Source organism: Sarcophilus harrisii, chromosome 5 (genome assembly GCF_902635505.1).
Source record: "Sarcophilus harrisii chromosome 5, mSarHar1.11, whole genome shotgun sequence".
In the NCBI taxonomy this organism is placed as follows: domain Eukaryota; kingdom Metazoa; phylum Chordata; class Mammalia; order Dasyuromorphia; family Dasyuridae; genus Sarcophilus; species Sarcophilus harrisii.
The window spans coordinates 71894063-71909327 of record NC_045430.1 but is presented as its reverse complement, the minus strand read 5'-3'; the positions used below and the strand labels follow the sequence as shown (position 1 = coordinate 71909327).

The 15265-nt window shown below is 35.8% G+C and overlaps 1 protein-coding gene across 1 annotated transcript in view; it reads left to right on the top strand.

The window, feature by feature from the left end:
* The first annotated feature begins 369 nt into the window (after positions 1-369).
* The window catches only part of CAND1 (cullin associated and neddylation dissociated 1), a 47742-nt gene continuing 32846 nt past the window's right edge, over positions 370-15265 (top strand). The window contains exons 1-2 of the mRNA XM_031940833.1: positions 370-946; positions 14422-14565. Of these exons, the coding sequence (XP_031796693.1) occupies positions 879-946; positions 14422-14565 (212 nt within the window). The 5' untranslated portion in view covers positions 370-878. The remainder of the gene's footprint in view (positions 947-14421; positions 14566-15265) is intronic.

Here is a 15265-nt window from a genome sequence, read left to right as displayed (position 1 = left end):
CGTCTACGGTGCATGGTGGGATTCGTAGTCTTCGTGCGGCTACACTTAAGGTGCCGCAGGCCACGCGTCCCATACGAAAGACAGGCAAGCCCTTACTCTTAACTTCGGCTAGATTCCCTCATTAACACAGCGCTGGGGCTTTATCTTTTTCTTCGCGTTCAAAATCCCGTACTTTTACACCCCAAATTATGCGCATGACGCTCAAGCCCGTCCATTACCGTTTCCTAACTCATTCCTCCCTAACCTGCATCCCCGCGCCCTTTAACCGTCGCTTGGAAGTCTCGAGAGAACACCTCTCTCTCCGTCCCAGTCACGCCTTACGCACGGTCGTCCCCACGCAGACTGACACGCCCCTGGGCCAATTGGATAGCCACCCATCCGGGCCGATGCGGGGGCGCGCTCGCCGGAGCCTCTGTGACCCTTGACCCCGTGTTTCCGTACTCCTTTGGTACTTAAGTACGCAGCGGGAGCCGCGGTTGCCGTCGCCCCCGGAGTGCAGGAGGCGGGATTTGGCCGCTTGCCTCAGGGAGGAAGGGAGCGAGCGAGAGGCCAGAGCAGGACCGTCTGGCTCCCGAGAAAGGCCCTCGCCGGACTTCCCGCCCCCCCACCCCCTCCCCGCCGCCCATGAGACCGGCCCCTCGCGAGCCGCGCTGTCGTTAGGCGGGCCGCGCCGCTTTCTCTGCTCCTCCTGGGACAGGCCCGCGCTCCGCCGGGGAGGGGGCAGCCCTTGGAGGCGCCTCCCTCGTCACCGCCGCCGCAGCCCCGGGAGCGGGAGCGGGCTGGGCCGCGAGCCCCGGAGCTAGGGGGGGAGGAAGAGGAGGAGGAGGAGGAGGAAGGAGTCTCGGCATCGGCGGGCCGCGCGGACCGAGGCCGTCAACATGGCGAGCGCCTCGTACCACATCTCCAATCTGCTGGAGAAGATGACATCCAGCGACAAGGACTTCAGGTGAGGCCTCGAGAGCCGTGCGGTGCCCCACCCCTGCAGCGCCGCCGCCGCCCTCCCGCCGCGAGGGCCCGGGCACACCCCGGAGCCCCGATCGATCGCCGGGGTCGGCGTGAGGGGGGGCGGGGTGGGGGAAGGTCGAGCCGCCCTCCCGCTCGGGGCAGTCACTGGAGGCCCGGTCTCTCCCGAGGCTCTAGGCCGCCCCTCGGGGGAGGCGCTGTGCTCCCAAGCTGGCCTTCCTCGGGAAGGGAGGCAGGAGCGAGGTGGGGCGCGGGGAACGGTTGGATTCATTGGAGGGTTGGGGGCGCCGGGGGCGGGGGTGCGGGAAACTTGCCCAGGAAGAAGCCTGTTGGTGCCTATTTTCTTTCCCGCCAGCATCCTTTCCCCCCTCCCCCTCTCCTGTTAAATTAGATAGGGGGGTGAGATCTGGATTCCTTAATTGCTCTGGAGCTTGGTCCTAATCTCGAGCCGGTGCCCTCCTGAATCTGAGGCCCGGCGGGAGAGGGGGAGCACTGGGGAGGCCGATCCCTTTGGCCCTGCGCGAGTTTGTTCTGCAAGGGCCTATCTGCATGTGCTCTCGGCCCCTCCATGAGGAGGGATCGCGCTTTCCATTTTAAAAACACTCTGCTCCTTGTCCTACCTTCAGCTGGAATTCCCTATTAGCGCCCTATAAATGCTCGTGGAACGAGGCGACTGTGTGAAAGTGAGGGTCACCGACTTTTCTCTCCATCCACCAAAGGGTGCTGGGAGGATTATTTCGTGCTTATCTTGACACCTTCTTCTGCCTTAGAGCATTTGTCTGGCCTTCGATCCTAGTAGCAGATCCTAGAATAAAAATGAAGGCAAGGAACATTTATTCATGGAAAAGAGAAGATGATTCGAAAGAAAATCCCTGTGGTGCTCAAGTTTTATGATATAAAGCTTTTTGGGATGAAACGTGTGTGTCTGGATAGCCTGAGTTCAGTTACGTTGTGGGTGAAAAAGCTCTTGCTCTTTGTGTATTATTTCTTCTCTCCCGCCACCCCCCATCTTCTCTCTCCCCCTCCCCCCGTTAAAATATACGAGTTCTGTTATGCATTGGAGCAGTGTTTTTTATTTCGTGAAACAAGAAGGTCCTGAGAAAAAGAAGTTTTTGTGATTCTAATGTAATTAAGCTGTTACACATACGATCTTCAGTGATTAGAAGTCTGGTTCTGATACTTTCTGACCGGATAGATTTTTGGTTTTTTAAAGTAATTTTGCTCTACCAGGAACTTTGTTACATATGCAAGATTTAACAATTGATAATCCTGAGAGTTCGTTCTTGAATTGATTATTGTTTTCTGAAAACGTTATTTGCTTTATAATTATAGGTCAAAGTAAAAAACGGTTTGGCTTTTAAACTAAAATGTTATATATATATTTTTGAATTTTTTTTTTTTTTTTTTTTTTTTTGGTTTTCAACTTGTCACTGAAACTTTAAGTATTTTAATTTGGAAACTTTTTACATATTGAGCAAGTAAGTGTGGTGTGATTAAAAACTTAACTTTCTATTGTAGCTTGCTTCTTAAAAATACCCAAAGTGCACTTCTGTTGGTGTTGAGTTTCAGATTTAATATTTCTCAAGGTGGTGGTGGGGAGAATCTATCTGTAAACTTGAAGCATATGGTAAAACACAGTGGAACAATTCTAAATGATTTTTACAAGTATCTTTCTATATGAAAAATAAAATAAGTTACTTGCTGATTTTTAAAATGTTTTTCCTTTTAAAAGTAAGCAATGAAGACTTATAGAGGAAAGTAAATAGAAGATTTGTTGTGGTATGCCCCAATTCCTTATACTTAATATATGCTTAGTAATCATTTGTTGAAATTCCAGTGTCTTGAAATCAATTGGAGAAAGCTATTTTGGGGTAATAAGTATCTTCTTGGTGTCTAAAATTTTCCAGAACATTGTTTAGAGGATTAGTTATTCTTTCAAACATATGGGAAAAGATGTTATTACATTTCCAAGCATTCCTTAATCTCTAAATATTTTAGCAAATATTTTGATAATTTGGCTTAATTTAAGATTTTTGCTTTTCTTCCATTTGAAATATTTTGATCTGAGTATCCAGTTATCTGATGAAACTTTTAATCTAAAATATTTTAACTGGAGCATATAATGTCTCTAATTTTAGTACTGATGGGAGTAGTAGAATTGGATGGGATTGAAGAGGCCATTCCATCCAATATCCCCTCAGTTTACTGGTGATTTGTTAAGATCATAGCAGGGATAAGCATCCAGAAGTAGGGTTTGAATCTAGGTTCAGAACTCTGAGTCAGATTATGACTCTTTCCATCATTCCATGAAATGAGTTTATTGAATTTGATGTTCCTTTCTGCCTCAAATTCTGTGAATTTTCATTATAAATTCATGCTAGACTATAGACATCAAGAGTATTATAATGGAACCAGTTCTAAATAGCATAAACTGATGATTAAATTTCAGGGTGACCATTTTTACCTCAGAGTTTGGCAAGTGACACAAATTAAAGCTTATTTTATTAGGAATTTGGTTTTGGTTTTGATTGTCTAGACTTTTTGTTTGTTTGTTATTTTTTTTGTTTTTTGATTGTTTAGACTTTTAAAAAGTGGTGGAGAAAAATGTTAATAGTGGAGATTAAGACTTAAAAAGGTGGCCTGTACTTTCAGAGCTAATTAATAGACATTTGTCAGCACACCCCCTAATAGTAGACAAAAAATTTAGCAACAAATATTGCAAGGTGTGCAGCCTATTGTAAATACTGAAAAAAATGAAAAACAATAAAGTGGGATGTATATAGTTTTAAAAACAGTATTTTTAAAGAAAAAATCTGACCTGAAAATTTAGGCCAAGTTGCCTTTTTTTTTTTTAAGCTAGGCAATTTAATTTGATGTTACTTTTTCATTTCTAAAGAAGGAAGGTAAAGATATTGTGTAGTTTAACTTTTTTTAAAATATATTTTATTGTCTTAATGAAATCTATATACTTTTAAAGTTCTTAAAAGTGGTTTAAGGTACATGGAAGTAAACTGGTTTGTCCCTGGTATTTGCCTAACATCATAATCTTTATTGGAATGCTCAGGAACTTTCTAAATGAGTGAGGCAATGAACATAAATTAGTTTTTAGAAATACTTAGTTCACTAATTAGTGTATCAGAGAACACCACTGGGTGAAGACAGTTGTGACCTGTTTGGTGACTCCTTGTGTTTCTCAGACTTATTTGTATTTAGACTTTTGCTAAGGGGGTGAAGGGATTTTTGATGGGGTAGTTGTAATAAGCAAGTAAAATAGAGCTGCTTGTTCATGTGTGGTTCAAGAAATATATTAATCAGTGTCCTTTGCTTCCCTAAGATTTTTTTCAGGACAGATTGGTACCTTTCTATAGCTTCTTGGTGACTTGGTCTGGAATTGATATTAAGATCTTTTTGCTTTATGGCAACACTGGACTTTGTCTTCCCCTATCTCCTTTGTTTACATTTTCGACTAAAAAATTTAACTAACTTTAAAACTTTTGTACTGCATTTATGATCCACAGTAAATGAACTACCTGCATCAAAGAGCACTGACTGGAGTGAGTCCTGCAGCAGTCATTTATACTTGGTGGTGGCATATGACTATGAAGTACTCTAAGAATTTTATTCTTAGAAGTGTGATTTTAGTATGCTTTTTCACAAATTAATTTAAGAAAGAGTTGAAAAGTTGTCCAATTTACTTCTTTGACATCACCATATAGTTCTTCAGTTTAACAAATATTGAAGTAACTGCTGTTTTTAATGCACTGGAAATAACAAGATGGAAAAAAACTCCTACCTTAATGAAATTTATAATCCGAAAGGAAATATAAGACAAGCACTCTTGATTTTTATTTTTTTCCTCTCATATTTCTCTAATTATCCCATGCTGGCCTCATAATGTTGGATGCATAAGTGCTAAATAAATACCTACAGAGCATCACTGGAAGACATTGTCGTCTTTTATAGCATCTTTGGATTCTGCTGCTAGACTGATATTCCTTACAAGAATAACATTAAACAGAGATAGTGACAGTGTTCACAAAGTCTGTGTAATTTTTTTTAGTAAGGTTAAAATTTATTTTGAAAAAGCTACATTATGGATAATCTACACATGGATAAAGGATTTTTTTTCTTGTGGCAAATGAGAAAGTTGTGCCTAGTGTTTAGCCACACTGAAATTTTGATTTAGTGAAAAAATTCTGGACTTGAATAAATTTCATAGTATTTTAAACAAGATTGGTTTTTAGCCACACAACTCCCCACCCTCTTTCCCTTCCTAGTTAGTTACTGGCAGCATTTTAACTTTGTTGACTTCTCATTTTAAAAAAAGGAATTAAATTTCAAATTATTCCCCAACATTTTCCTGCTGTATGGAAGACTCTGTCCTAGGTGCTGAGGGGCATATTCAGCAATAACATCTAGGTATAGACTTTTTTAGAGAAAAATCAGTTTATTATGTGTTTATCTATCACTGCATGCTTGGTATGAGTGAAACAAAAAAATAAAGATTCTGCCCTCAATGACCTTCTTTTTTTTAAATCAAAGATGCATGTAATCTAGTTTTGGGAAATAAAGCATATCTAAAAAATTAAATAACGAGGTAATAGAAAGTAAGTGCCAAATGAGTTGGTAAAAAAAGAGTTCTCTATAAGTTGATTAAGGAGATCGTTTTGGCCTAAGGATGTCAGGGAAGACAAGTGAGACTTAACTCAGACCAGAAGATAGATTGGTAAATTTGTAAAGGAGGAAAGAATTCCAGGTGGAAGAAATACATAAGTAAATAAATTGAGGATTGGGAAATAGAACTTTCAGGGAATAATAAAAGGAAATGACTGACATAAGTATAGAACTTTCTATCTCGTAGACATTCTACGGAGAGGGAAACTGAAATATGGAGAAAGTGATCTATTTGTCCAACAGTGGATCTCAGCTTAGCTTGTATGATTCTTAGTCCATTGTAATTATATGTTAGATATTTGTAAGAGTAGCTATTCTTAACTTTTTTTTATGGTAATGAACCCTACAAAGGAAGCCAGTTATATTGAAAGAGTTCAAAACATTAACCCTCCCCCCCCCCCAAAAAAAAAAAAAAAGCAACAACAACAAAAAACAACCAACAGGACCTAATGTAATACCTGATGGGGAAAAATAGTAGGAAAAAAAGAAAAGAAAAAAAGAAAAGTTATATAGTCATACATATAGTCCTTTAAATTCTAGGCAGTAGAGTTAGACTTTATTCTTTAATTAGTAGGGAACCACTGGATATTTTTTGTTTGTTTGTTTGTTTTTGTTTTTAAACATAATAGTGGCATGATGAAACCTATTTTAGAAAGATTAATTTAGGAGCATTGTGCAGGATAGTTCACAGTGGGGTAAAGGATTGTGTCAGGCCATTTGAATCTACTTCAGTTCAGTTCCAGGTTTCTGTCTATATTTTAAATTTAGACACACTATATTTTAAATTTGTGCACAAATAACCATTCTTAAGCATACAGTCATGTGTTAAATAAACAACAAAGACCTAGCATGTAAGTCTTGATAACGTCAAAATAATATTTAAATTCATCCTGAATATCTTTTATTTCCCAGTTTGTTACCAAATTGTGGTAATTTGGCATAAATGTAAGTAGTTAATCTAAAAGGTAATTTTTAGTTTCATAATTAATTTTTCTCCCTTTTTTGATCAGTGGATTTGTAATCAGCTTAAATTTTAAGAGTTTTCTTTGATAGCATGTATAATTTAGTCATTATCCTTTCTCTGACTTTCTAATAGTTTGGATTTTCTTTGAGAGGTTAAAATGCTTTTCCCATTTGCTTCTATCTTACTTGTCTTTGTCTTAAATTATTCCCATAAAAATGCTTTTTATCATTTGTGAATACCTTTGGAGTCCAGACATTGGACTCAAAAATTATTCCAATTTTTCTGCTTTTTTCTGGTATAGCCTCTTGTTTGAAGAATACCTTTGGGGTTTGGTGGCAGAAAGCTACTCCGGTCTTCCAAAAATATTTTTCATCATGCTATACTCTTCCCCCACCTTTTTAAAAAATCTCTTTTCCCTGTCCTGTGTCCTTAAATAGCCTATTTTAGAGGTTTCCTTTTTTCTACCTGCAATTCATGACTTTTTCAAGGGTGCTAAAAGGCTCCAAAGCAAGAGGACTTCCTAGATTTCTGGATTCTCTTGTTGGTCAGGAGGATGTGAATAGCTTTTGAATTCACAAGATTCCTAGGGTGTTGTGGGAGTAGGAAGATGGAAGTTAGGGTTGAGTGAATGGGAGAATGGACAGTTTAGAGACCTTGTGTTTAGGTGGTATCCTGCCCAATCATCTCCAGTAAGGCTGGGTTGGGGAGGGGAAGGTAATGTGGATAAGAGGAAATTGACTGTAGTACTTTTGACCTAGCTACTTGTAGTCACCCTAAAATGATTCTTGAAGAAGTCACTTAACCATTCTAGGCCTTGATTTAGTTATCTATAAAATGAGAGGATTGGATTAGATGTTAACTATTCATATCATAACAGTTAGGAGTTAGTCTAAGGTAATGAATAATTTCATTGACAAAGGAAATCCTACTGTACAACTCCTCTAAGCTAATAGCAACAAACTCTTACTTGCTCTTGATGTTCCCTTTCCTTTCAAAGCAATTACAGCTCCTTCATTCCAAGATTGGTAACAAAAGACTTAAAAATTCAAAATACAAATTTTTCAGATAAAGCTAATGCTTTAGTATAAATAAATTTGTTAAAATCAAACCAAATTTTATGCTAGAGACTTGTGACTTCAAGACCCTTCTGCTTTTTGCCATAAAAAATTTCGTCTTTTACTGGCCAGTTTTATGATGGATGAGACTGTCCACATTTTACTGGACTATTTCTTGGAAGACCGATAGAGCAGTTATTTGCGCGACCTGTACTTTTAAAAAACCTTTTCTATCTTGCTATAAGCTCCACCAGAGATTGAAATCTATTTGTTTAGCCTTAACAAGCTATGGAGATTTCTATGCTATGAGTCAGTTTAATGAGGTTTAAAATCTAAATAAATAATATTTCATTTATATTCTGTATAACACATACTGGAGAAGGACTGATTGAATTGGTCAGAGTTGGATTGAGTAACATTAATGGAAAGGAGAAGCATTCAGTGAGATATACCTAGTTGTAGTGTGACAAGTGATAGACTGGGGAAACTGAGCTTTTGAGCATATAGGTATATTATTAAGCAATTGCCTACTAAATCGGGACCAAACCACTTCAAATTGGGCTGCATCTATATATAGGAGAAGATAGACTTATACATCATAAATAATCAAGTAAGTTAATTAAAAAGAAATAATATAACCTTGGATAATGTGGATGAAAGATTAGGGACCTTCCAAGTCAGCAGGGGAAGTATGAGCAGGCACAAGGTTCCTGCAATCAGAAAAACAGGTCTCATTTCCTCCAATTATCTGTAAATAATCAAAAGCACATGAATCAATAATGATTAATCAGTGTGGGGGCTAGTATAAAACATATGTGTTCCCTTGAGATCACTAATAGTGAGAAAACTTGCAACAATCTGAGTTTCTGTAGTCAGTATAGGTCCTTGGTTTAGGATCTCTAAGCAGTAGAGGTGGTTGGGTTTCCTAAACACACAAGGCTAGGACAAACAATATGTTTTCTCCCAATTACCATAATTGAATAAAGTTTTCTCACAGGGCAGAAATTGGACTTAGACCCTTAATTGAATAGAAAGGAACTGAGCTAGCTCCTGAATTGAGTCACAAGTGGGCTCTATGTGGTTTACTCAATTACAACCAACACTTGTTGCTCCAATTCCAATTCAATAGTTGTAGTTGATTGAGGCTTGACCACTGGTTGCAATGAAGCTGACATTTGGTAGATGGCTGACCAGTTAACTAGGAATTTTACTTAGTTTTGCATGAAAAGGATTTTTTAGAGAGTATACAATATTGATTCAGTTGGGCTTAGTTTTCTAGTCTCTGTTGGTTGGCTACTACCATCAGAATCCTGAATGTAAGTAGCTTGAGGAAGGCACTCCCAATTCTTTATGGTCTGCTTTTTGTCCATAGAACAGTAGGAAGGTGCCCTCAGTAGTTTGAGCCTTAAGTCCCTGGACTATCTTAAGTCCTGAGGATTGTTTTAGTATGTTTTTAAGAAATAGATATAGGGGCAACTAGGTGGTGCAGTTGATAGAGCACCAGCCCTGAAGTCAGGAGAACCCAAGTTCAAATCTAGCCTCAGACACTTAGCTGTGGTTCTGGGCAAGTCACTTAACCCTGATTTCCTCAACAAAAGAAAGAAAAAAGAAATAGCTATAGTCCAGCCTGAATGGTGTTGTTAGCTGTTGTTTGTGCAGTAGTTAAATCAATTTGGAATAAACCTCAAATGTTATTTATTTCAATGGGTATCTGGGGGGGGGGGTAAGGGGGGGGAATCCTACTTAACATAACCAGCAAGTAGTCATCCAGCTTTTTGCTTGAAGATTTTTGCTGAGGAGAAAGCCAGTATTGCTTTGAGGGCTTTTGATATAACTAAATGGAAAGTCTTTGTTTAATAAAGACTTAAATAAAATAAAAAGTAACTAGGAAGGGACAAAGATGAAAAATAGAAATGATGATTTTAGGAAATTTCTTGGCATAATACATGTTACATTTATTATATAATTGGTGATACATCTGTATTTGACTAGCAAATATCAAATGAGGTAATGACTGTGCTTTGCAAACCTTAAAGCAATAACTGCTAACTTACTATTACTAAAACAGTATGAACAGTCCTTAATTTCTTTGTAAGAATATTGTAAGGTAATAAGTCAACTGTTATATTAAGTGTATATTATATTGCCAGTACTGGTGCTGGAAATACAAATTCAGAAATGAGAACAGTATTTGGGATCAAGGTGTATAAAGGGATTGGAAAGGCAAATGGGAGTTAACAATATTGGGAATCATGAAGAGCTTTTTGACTGATTCAGCACTTGGTCTAAGTGTTGAAGATATGCTTGAGGTTCCAAGAGAGGCCAAGGAGAAATCCAAACTTGGGCAATAGTCTATGCAAAGGCCAGAGAGGTAGGTAATAATAGCATTGCTGTCTGATTAAAAGATGATTTAGGCTCCTGGAGAGATCCTTTCATGAACAGCAAGAAGGGAAAAAGTATTCATGAGAGCATTCTTTGTAGTCAATTCCTCACTTATAAAATGTCTCCAAAAATCTTAGTGTAGTTTTAATTTAACTCAAAAATTTTTGGGACAACTTATATTGTACCAAAAGTACATCTACAAATTGGTTCTATTGGATAATTTACAATCTCTCTTCCACCTGCCTCTTTTTAAGTAAGTAAAAGTAAAGTTAACAAATAAAATTAAACATTTTTTTAAAAGGGTCATATTATTCTGTAGTAGAATTGCAATGGATTGAATCCATTAGGTAACTGAAATAAGAATGAATAGACATGCAACAGAAAATGGGAAAACAGTATTTAGGCAATATTGTTTGTACAGGATAGAAAAACAATTCAGAAATATTTTACCTTGAATATTGATACTTGAGGGAAGGTACAGTAGTAATTAGAAAGGAAATACCTTCCTATTTTTTCAAACATTTAAACAATTAGTTCCCTCTAAATTAGCTCTAACCACACTTTCCTGCTTCCTTTCTTAGGCATGATGCTTCATTTATGGCTCCTTATCTTTGTATTAATTCTCTCCTGGACTTAGTGTGCTTGCCTGTTTTTACCTGTAACTTTCAGAATCTCTTGCTCTTAAGCCTCTGTTCTTGAGCACTACCTCTTGCAGTAATCCCATTGTTATTTAGCTGATAGTGCCTGCTCTTATCAAAAGTTGTCTTCTTTGTATTATCTAGCATATTTGTATTTTTTCTCCTTTGTTAAACTATAACCTCTTTGAGGGCAGGGACTTTAAAAGTAGTTTCCTAAGTGTTTTGCAGAGTATACTTTTCTTATTAAGATCTTAGATGCTTTTTGTTTGATTTGATATGAGATTTGTGGTGATTTATGACTTTCTTTTTCCTTCCTATCACTAGCACTACTGTTCTTAGGCTTATAACCATAATTAGGATTGTATTTCACCTCACAGATTAAGTGGAGGGAAGAAGAGGGTATCCTAAGGTAATGGGATAAATGTTAGAAGATAAAGAGATTGAAAAAGACTAGTGTATATTTTTGATTGTAGCTGGAACTGAAATTTTTTTTTGAGGGAAAAAAATGAGGACTTTAAGGTTTGTGAATAAGTTATTCGGGGGAAGGAGCACAGAGTAATAGAAAAAACATAATTGATCATTCATATCTATATCCCTGTTTCAAGAGTACCTTTGTTCAACTGGCATTTCAATCTGCCTCTAGGGTAGCTTTTGTACTGGTGGTGTAACTTTCTTAAAAAAATAGTTCCGTCATTGGTTTGTCATTGGAAAAGAGTGTTCCTGAGCCTTCTGACTATGAGGACTTTAAAAAAAATTTAAGTTACATGTAAAAACATTTTTTAAACATTTTTTAAATTTTGAGTTGTAAATTATCTTCCCTCCTTGAGAAGGCAAGCATGTTTACATATGTAATCATGCAAAGGATATTCCCATATTAGTCAAGTTGAGAGAAAACACACACAAAAAAAATAAAAATAAACTGATTTTAAAGTATGCTTCAATCTGCAATGTTTCCTTTCTCTGGAGGGTGGGGAGCATTTTTCATTAAGAATGGAAAATTTAGAATTGTCTTACTGTATTGCTGAAAATAGATAAGTCATTCATAGTTGATAATTTTATGATTTTATTATTATGTACAATGTTCTGGTTCTGCTCACTTCACTTTCTATGAGTTCATATCAGTCTTTTCAGGTTTTTCTGAAACCATCCTGCTTGTCATTTCTTACATGGTATAATAATATTTCATCACAGTTTATATAGCACAACTTGTTCCTCCATTTCCCAATTGATCGATATTCAAGGACATTCTTAATAACTATATAGCAGTGACCTGTGGGTCATGTGATCTACACATAGAGTCCTTTTAAGAGCCAGCAGCTTGATCTTTTCTTATGTTGCTATATTATGTTTTGACTTTATAATTCAGCTTTTTTTTTTTTTTTTTTTTTTAAGCTAAATATTGAACGCATCGAAATTTATTAGTAACCAAGTGTATGTTACTGTTTCTGGCTTTGTTGAGTAGTACCATCCTCCCAGTTACCTATTCTTAATAACCTTACTATTATACCTTTGCTCCTTATTCTTCGAATGCAAAGCCAACGTATTATCAAATCTTGTGGTTTATTTGCCACATTTCTTGAATTTGTCTCCTCTCTATTCACACACCTGCTAACTCTCGTGCTAAACTTCAGCCATTCCTTCCCTCTGAACAGATAAATTGAACTCCCTTAAATCATACAATCAAAATATGTTGATGTTGGCAAATATAGCAAGCTGATTAAAGAAAAAGCCCAAATACTTCAAAAAAATTAAAATTTAGTGGTTATAGATACTTTTGAAAACCTCAAGTTATAAATTTATTGTTTTAAATTTCTTATAAATCAAATTATGTGTTTGAATTGGATGAATGAATGTAAAACCAATTTGAAGAAGAAATCCACTTGAACAGTTGATGCAAGTAACAGAATCAGAAAATAAGTCTTAATCTAGAAAATACCAACCACTCTTTGTATGATTGGGTTTCACAAGTACTGCTATTGATAGAGGAAAGATCACTGTATATGTGAATGCTTTACTGCCAGAAAAACCCTTATTTTGAAATGACATATTTGACATATTTGTCCAGAATATTTACCATGAGAATTTATCCAGAGAAAATTAAGTGCCTTCACACCTAAATTTTTTTCAGAAATCCTGTCAGTACCAAAAACATTGTTTTTCCTTATATGGACTTAATTTTAAAAATTGCTTAGTACCAAAAGCTTCATTTAATAGGAGAAACTTTGGCCTAACTATTGATCTTATAGAAATGATGCTTGAAGACATGCAAAATAGCATTCTATTTGGAGATGATATGTGGGACTCATGTGTATAAACTTGTGTTCAGTTGAGAAACTAAAATCTTTGGGGGAAAATACTTATTTGATTATACATGTACAACATGTTGAAATACAGTGTTAGGAAAATCATTATTTTTCAGTACTAAATCAGAAGAAAATAGGAAACTTGTATGTTTACTAATGGCTCAATTGATGGCAGGGCAAAAATGTAGATTTGCAAGCATTAGTTAAAAAATGTAGACCCCCCCTTCATGCTTCATAAGTCATACTTAGGAGAAATATGAGAAAGCAGGTAGTTTTTTCCCCCCCAGCCTTTTGAAGTAAATCACCTTTATTTTTTAAGAGGAAGGCTTTTGGCAAAAAATTGTGTGATGGAGGCACATCAGAGAGCAGTGAAATTATTTTAACATTTACAGATCTTATGTCAAAAGGACATTTGAGTTAAAATAAGCAATTGGCAATTTTCTTGAAGTTAAAATAAGTTTATTTCAACTTAGCTCAAATTTGCTCCTGAAAATAGAATATTTAGTGGACTTTTTAAAAAATATACTTAAAATTAAGATCCTCAGATTTTATGATTTGATCCAGAACAATATAAAGCTACATTTTTGTTAGGAATTATTTGCAAAATAATAATTTTGATAGATTTCCATTGTTTAAAAATCTGCCCTCCAAAGGAAAACCCTGTTCATTTATCACTTAATGGTAGCAATTTACATTTTATTTTAAAAGACCTAGCTGTTTCTAAATGTGAATAAAGAACATACCATGGACAAATGTCACTAATATATTTGATCTTTCTTGATGTAAACAAGAATGGCTAAAATAGGCTTATTATCATAATTTGAAATAATCATTTGAACTTGAAAATAATATGCTTTGCCTTGAGTGTGAATAAGGACTTGTTTTTTTGATAAACCAATATAATTTTATCATTTGTAACATTTTTTATGGAAGAGTTTTTCCATTTTTTTGTTTATTTTTTGCTTTTTAGAATGACAAAATATTTTTCTCTAATTGTAAAATAATTGAGTAGCAGTGTTGCTATGTTTTGAAAAATTTTGATATTACAACAAGCTCACCCATCATTAATAGTAATACTGTTATGTCTTTGTAAAGTTATATGAAAGGTGATATTTAGCAAATGATATATTTTTATTTTATGTTTAAGATTTTTGTGTGTTTTTGAGGCTGTAGACCACAAAACATGTAATTAAATAGAAGCTTATATAGGTTTTGGCAGTGACTTGAAGGGCAAGATTCATTTTGCTTAATTAATAGATTGTCTTAATAAGAGAAGTACATGGATGTGAAAAATATGAGATTTTAGTGATCTATTCAAAAATGACAATGGGCTTGGTTAAAAACTATCTTTTTGAACAAAATAGAAATTGCAGACTTTTGCTAGATTAAATTATTGTATTTGTTATATACATATTATTACAGTTTGATTTATTTTTTGATAGGTTTATGGCAACAAATGATTTGATGACAGAACTACAGAAAGATTCCATTAAGTTGGATGATGATAGTGAAAGAAAAGTAGTGAAAATGATTTTAAAATTGCTGGAAGATAAAAATGGAGAGGTACAAAACTTAGCTGTCAAATGGTAAGTTTATTTACTTTCTCTCCCCTTTCATCCATAAACAAGTACTTTGTATTTAATGACAATTTATATTAAAGAAAAATACTATTCTAGTATTTTATTTGCTAATTAAATTTCCTACTAAACATACCTGACAAGTAAGTAATAATTTTTAATTTTGATTTATTGTATATGGTAACTTGGTTCTTCTTTGAATGGAGAGTAGGGAGGAAACTCAATAGAAATAGCTAAAAGGGGCATACTACTTGAAAAAGTCAATATGCTGGAGGTTAGATCTAAATTTTAGTGTAACCTCAGGCAAATCACCTCTTATTTATTTATTTTTGGGTGCAATTTTTGAGGATATTGAAAATATGGGGAATTTTTTTTTTTTTTTGGAAGAAGAATAGACTACATATTAGTTGTATAATAAATTTAAAGTACAGTTTATTCCAATGACTATATTACTCCCTGAAATTTTTGTTTTTGAAATACTGCAAACTAATTTATCTGAGGTGGTTCAATTTGGGAGGCAGGCAAAAAACTTGAAACCATTGGAATTTTTTCGTAAAACACATACCAAAATATTTTCTGGAGAGTGCTAAGCATAGGATGATGTAATATGGATTTGAACTAATTTTTTCACATGGAAGTCTAATGAATCCAATTTTAGGGTTACCATTATCAATTTCTGTTTTATTAATTTTTGAAGACTTCTCAACTG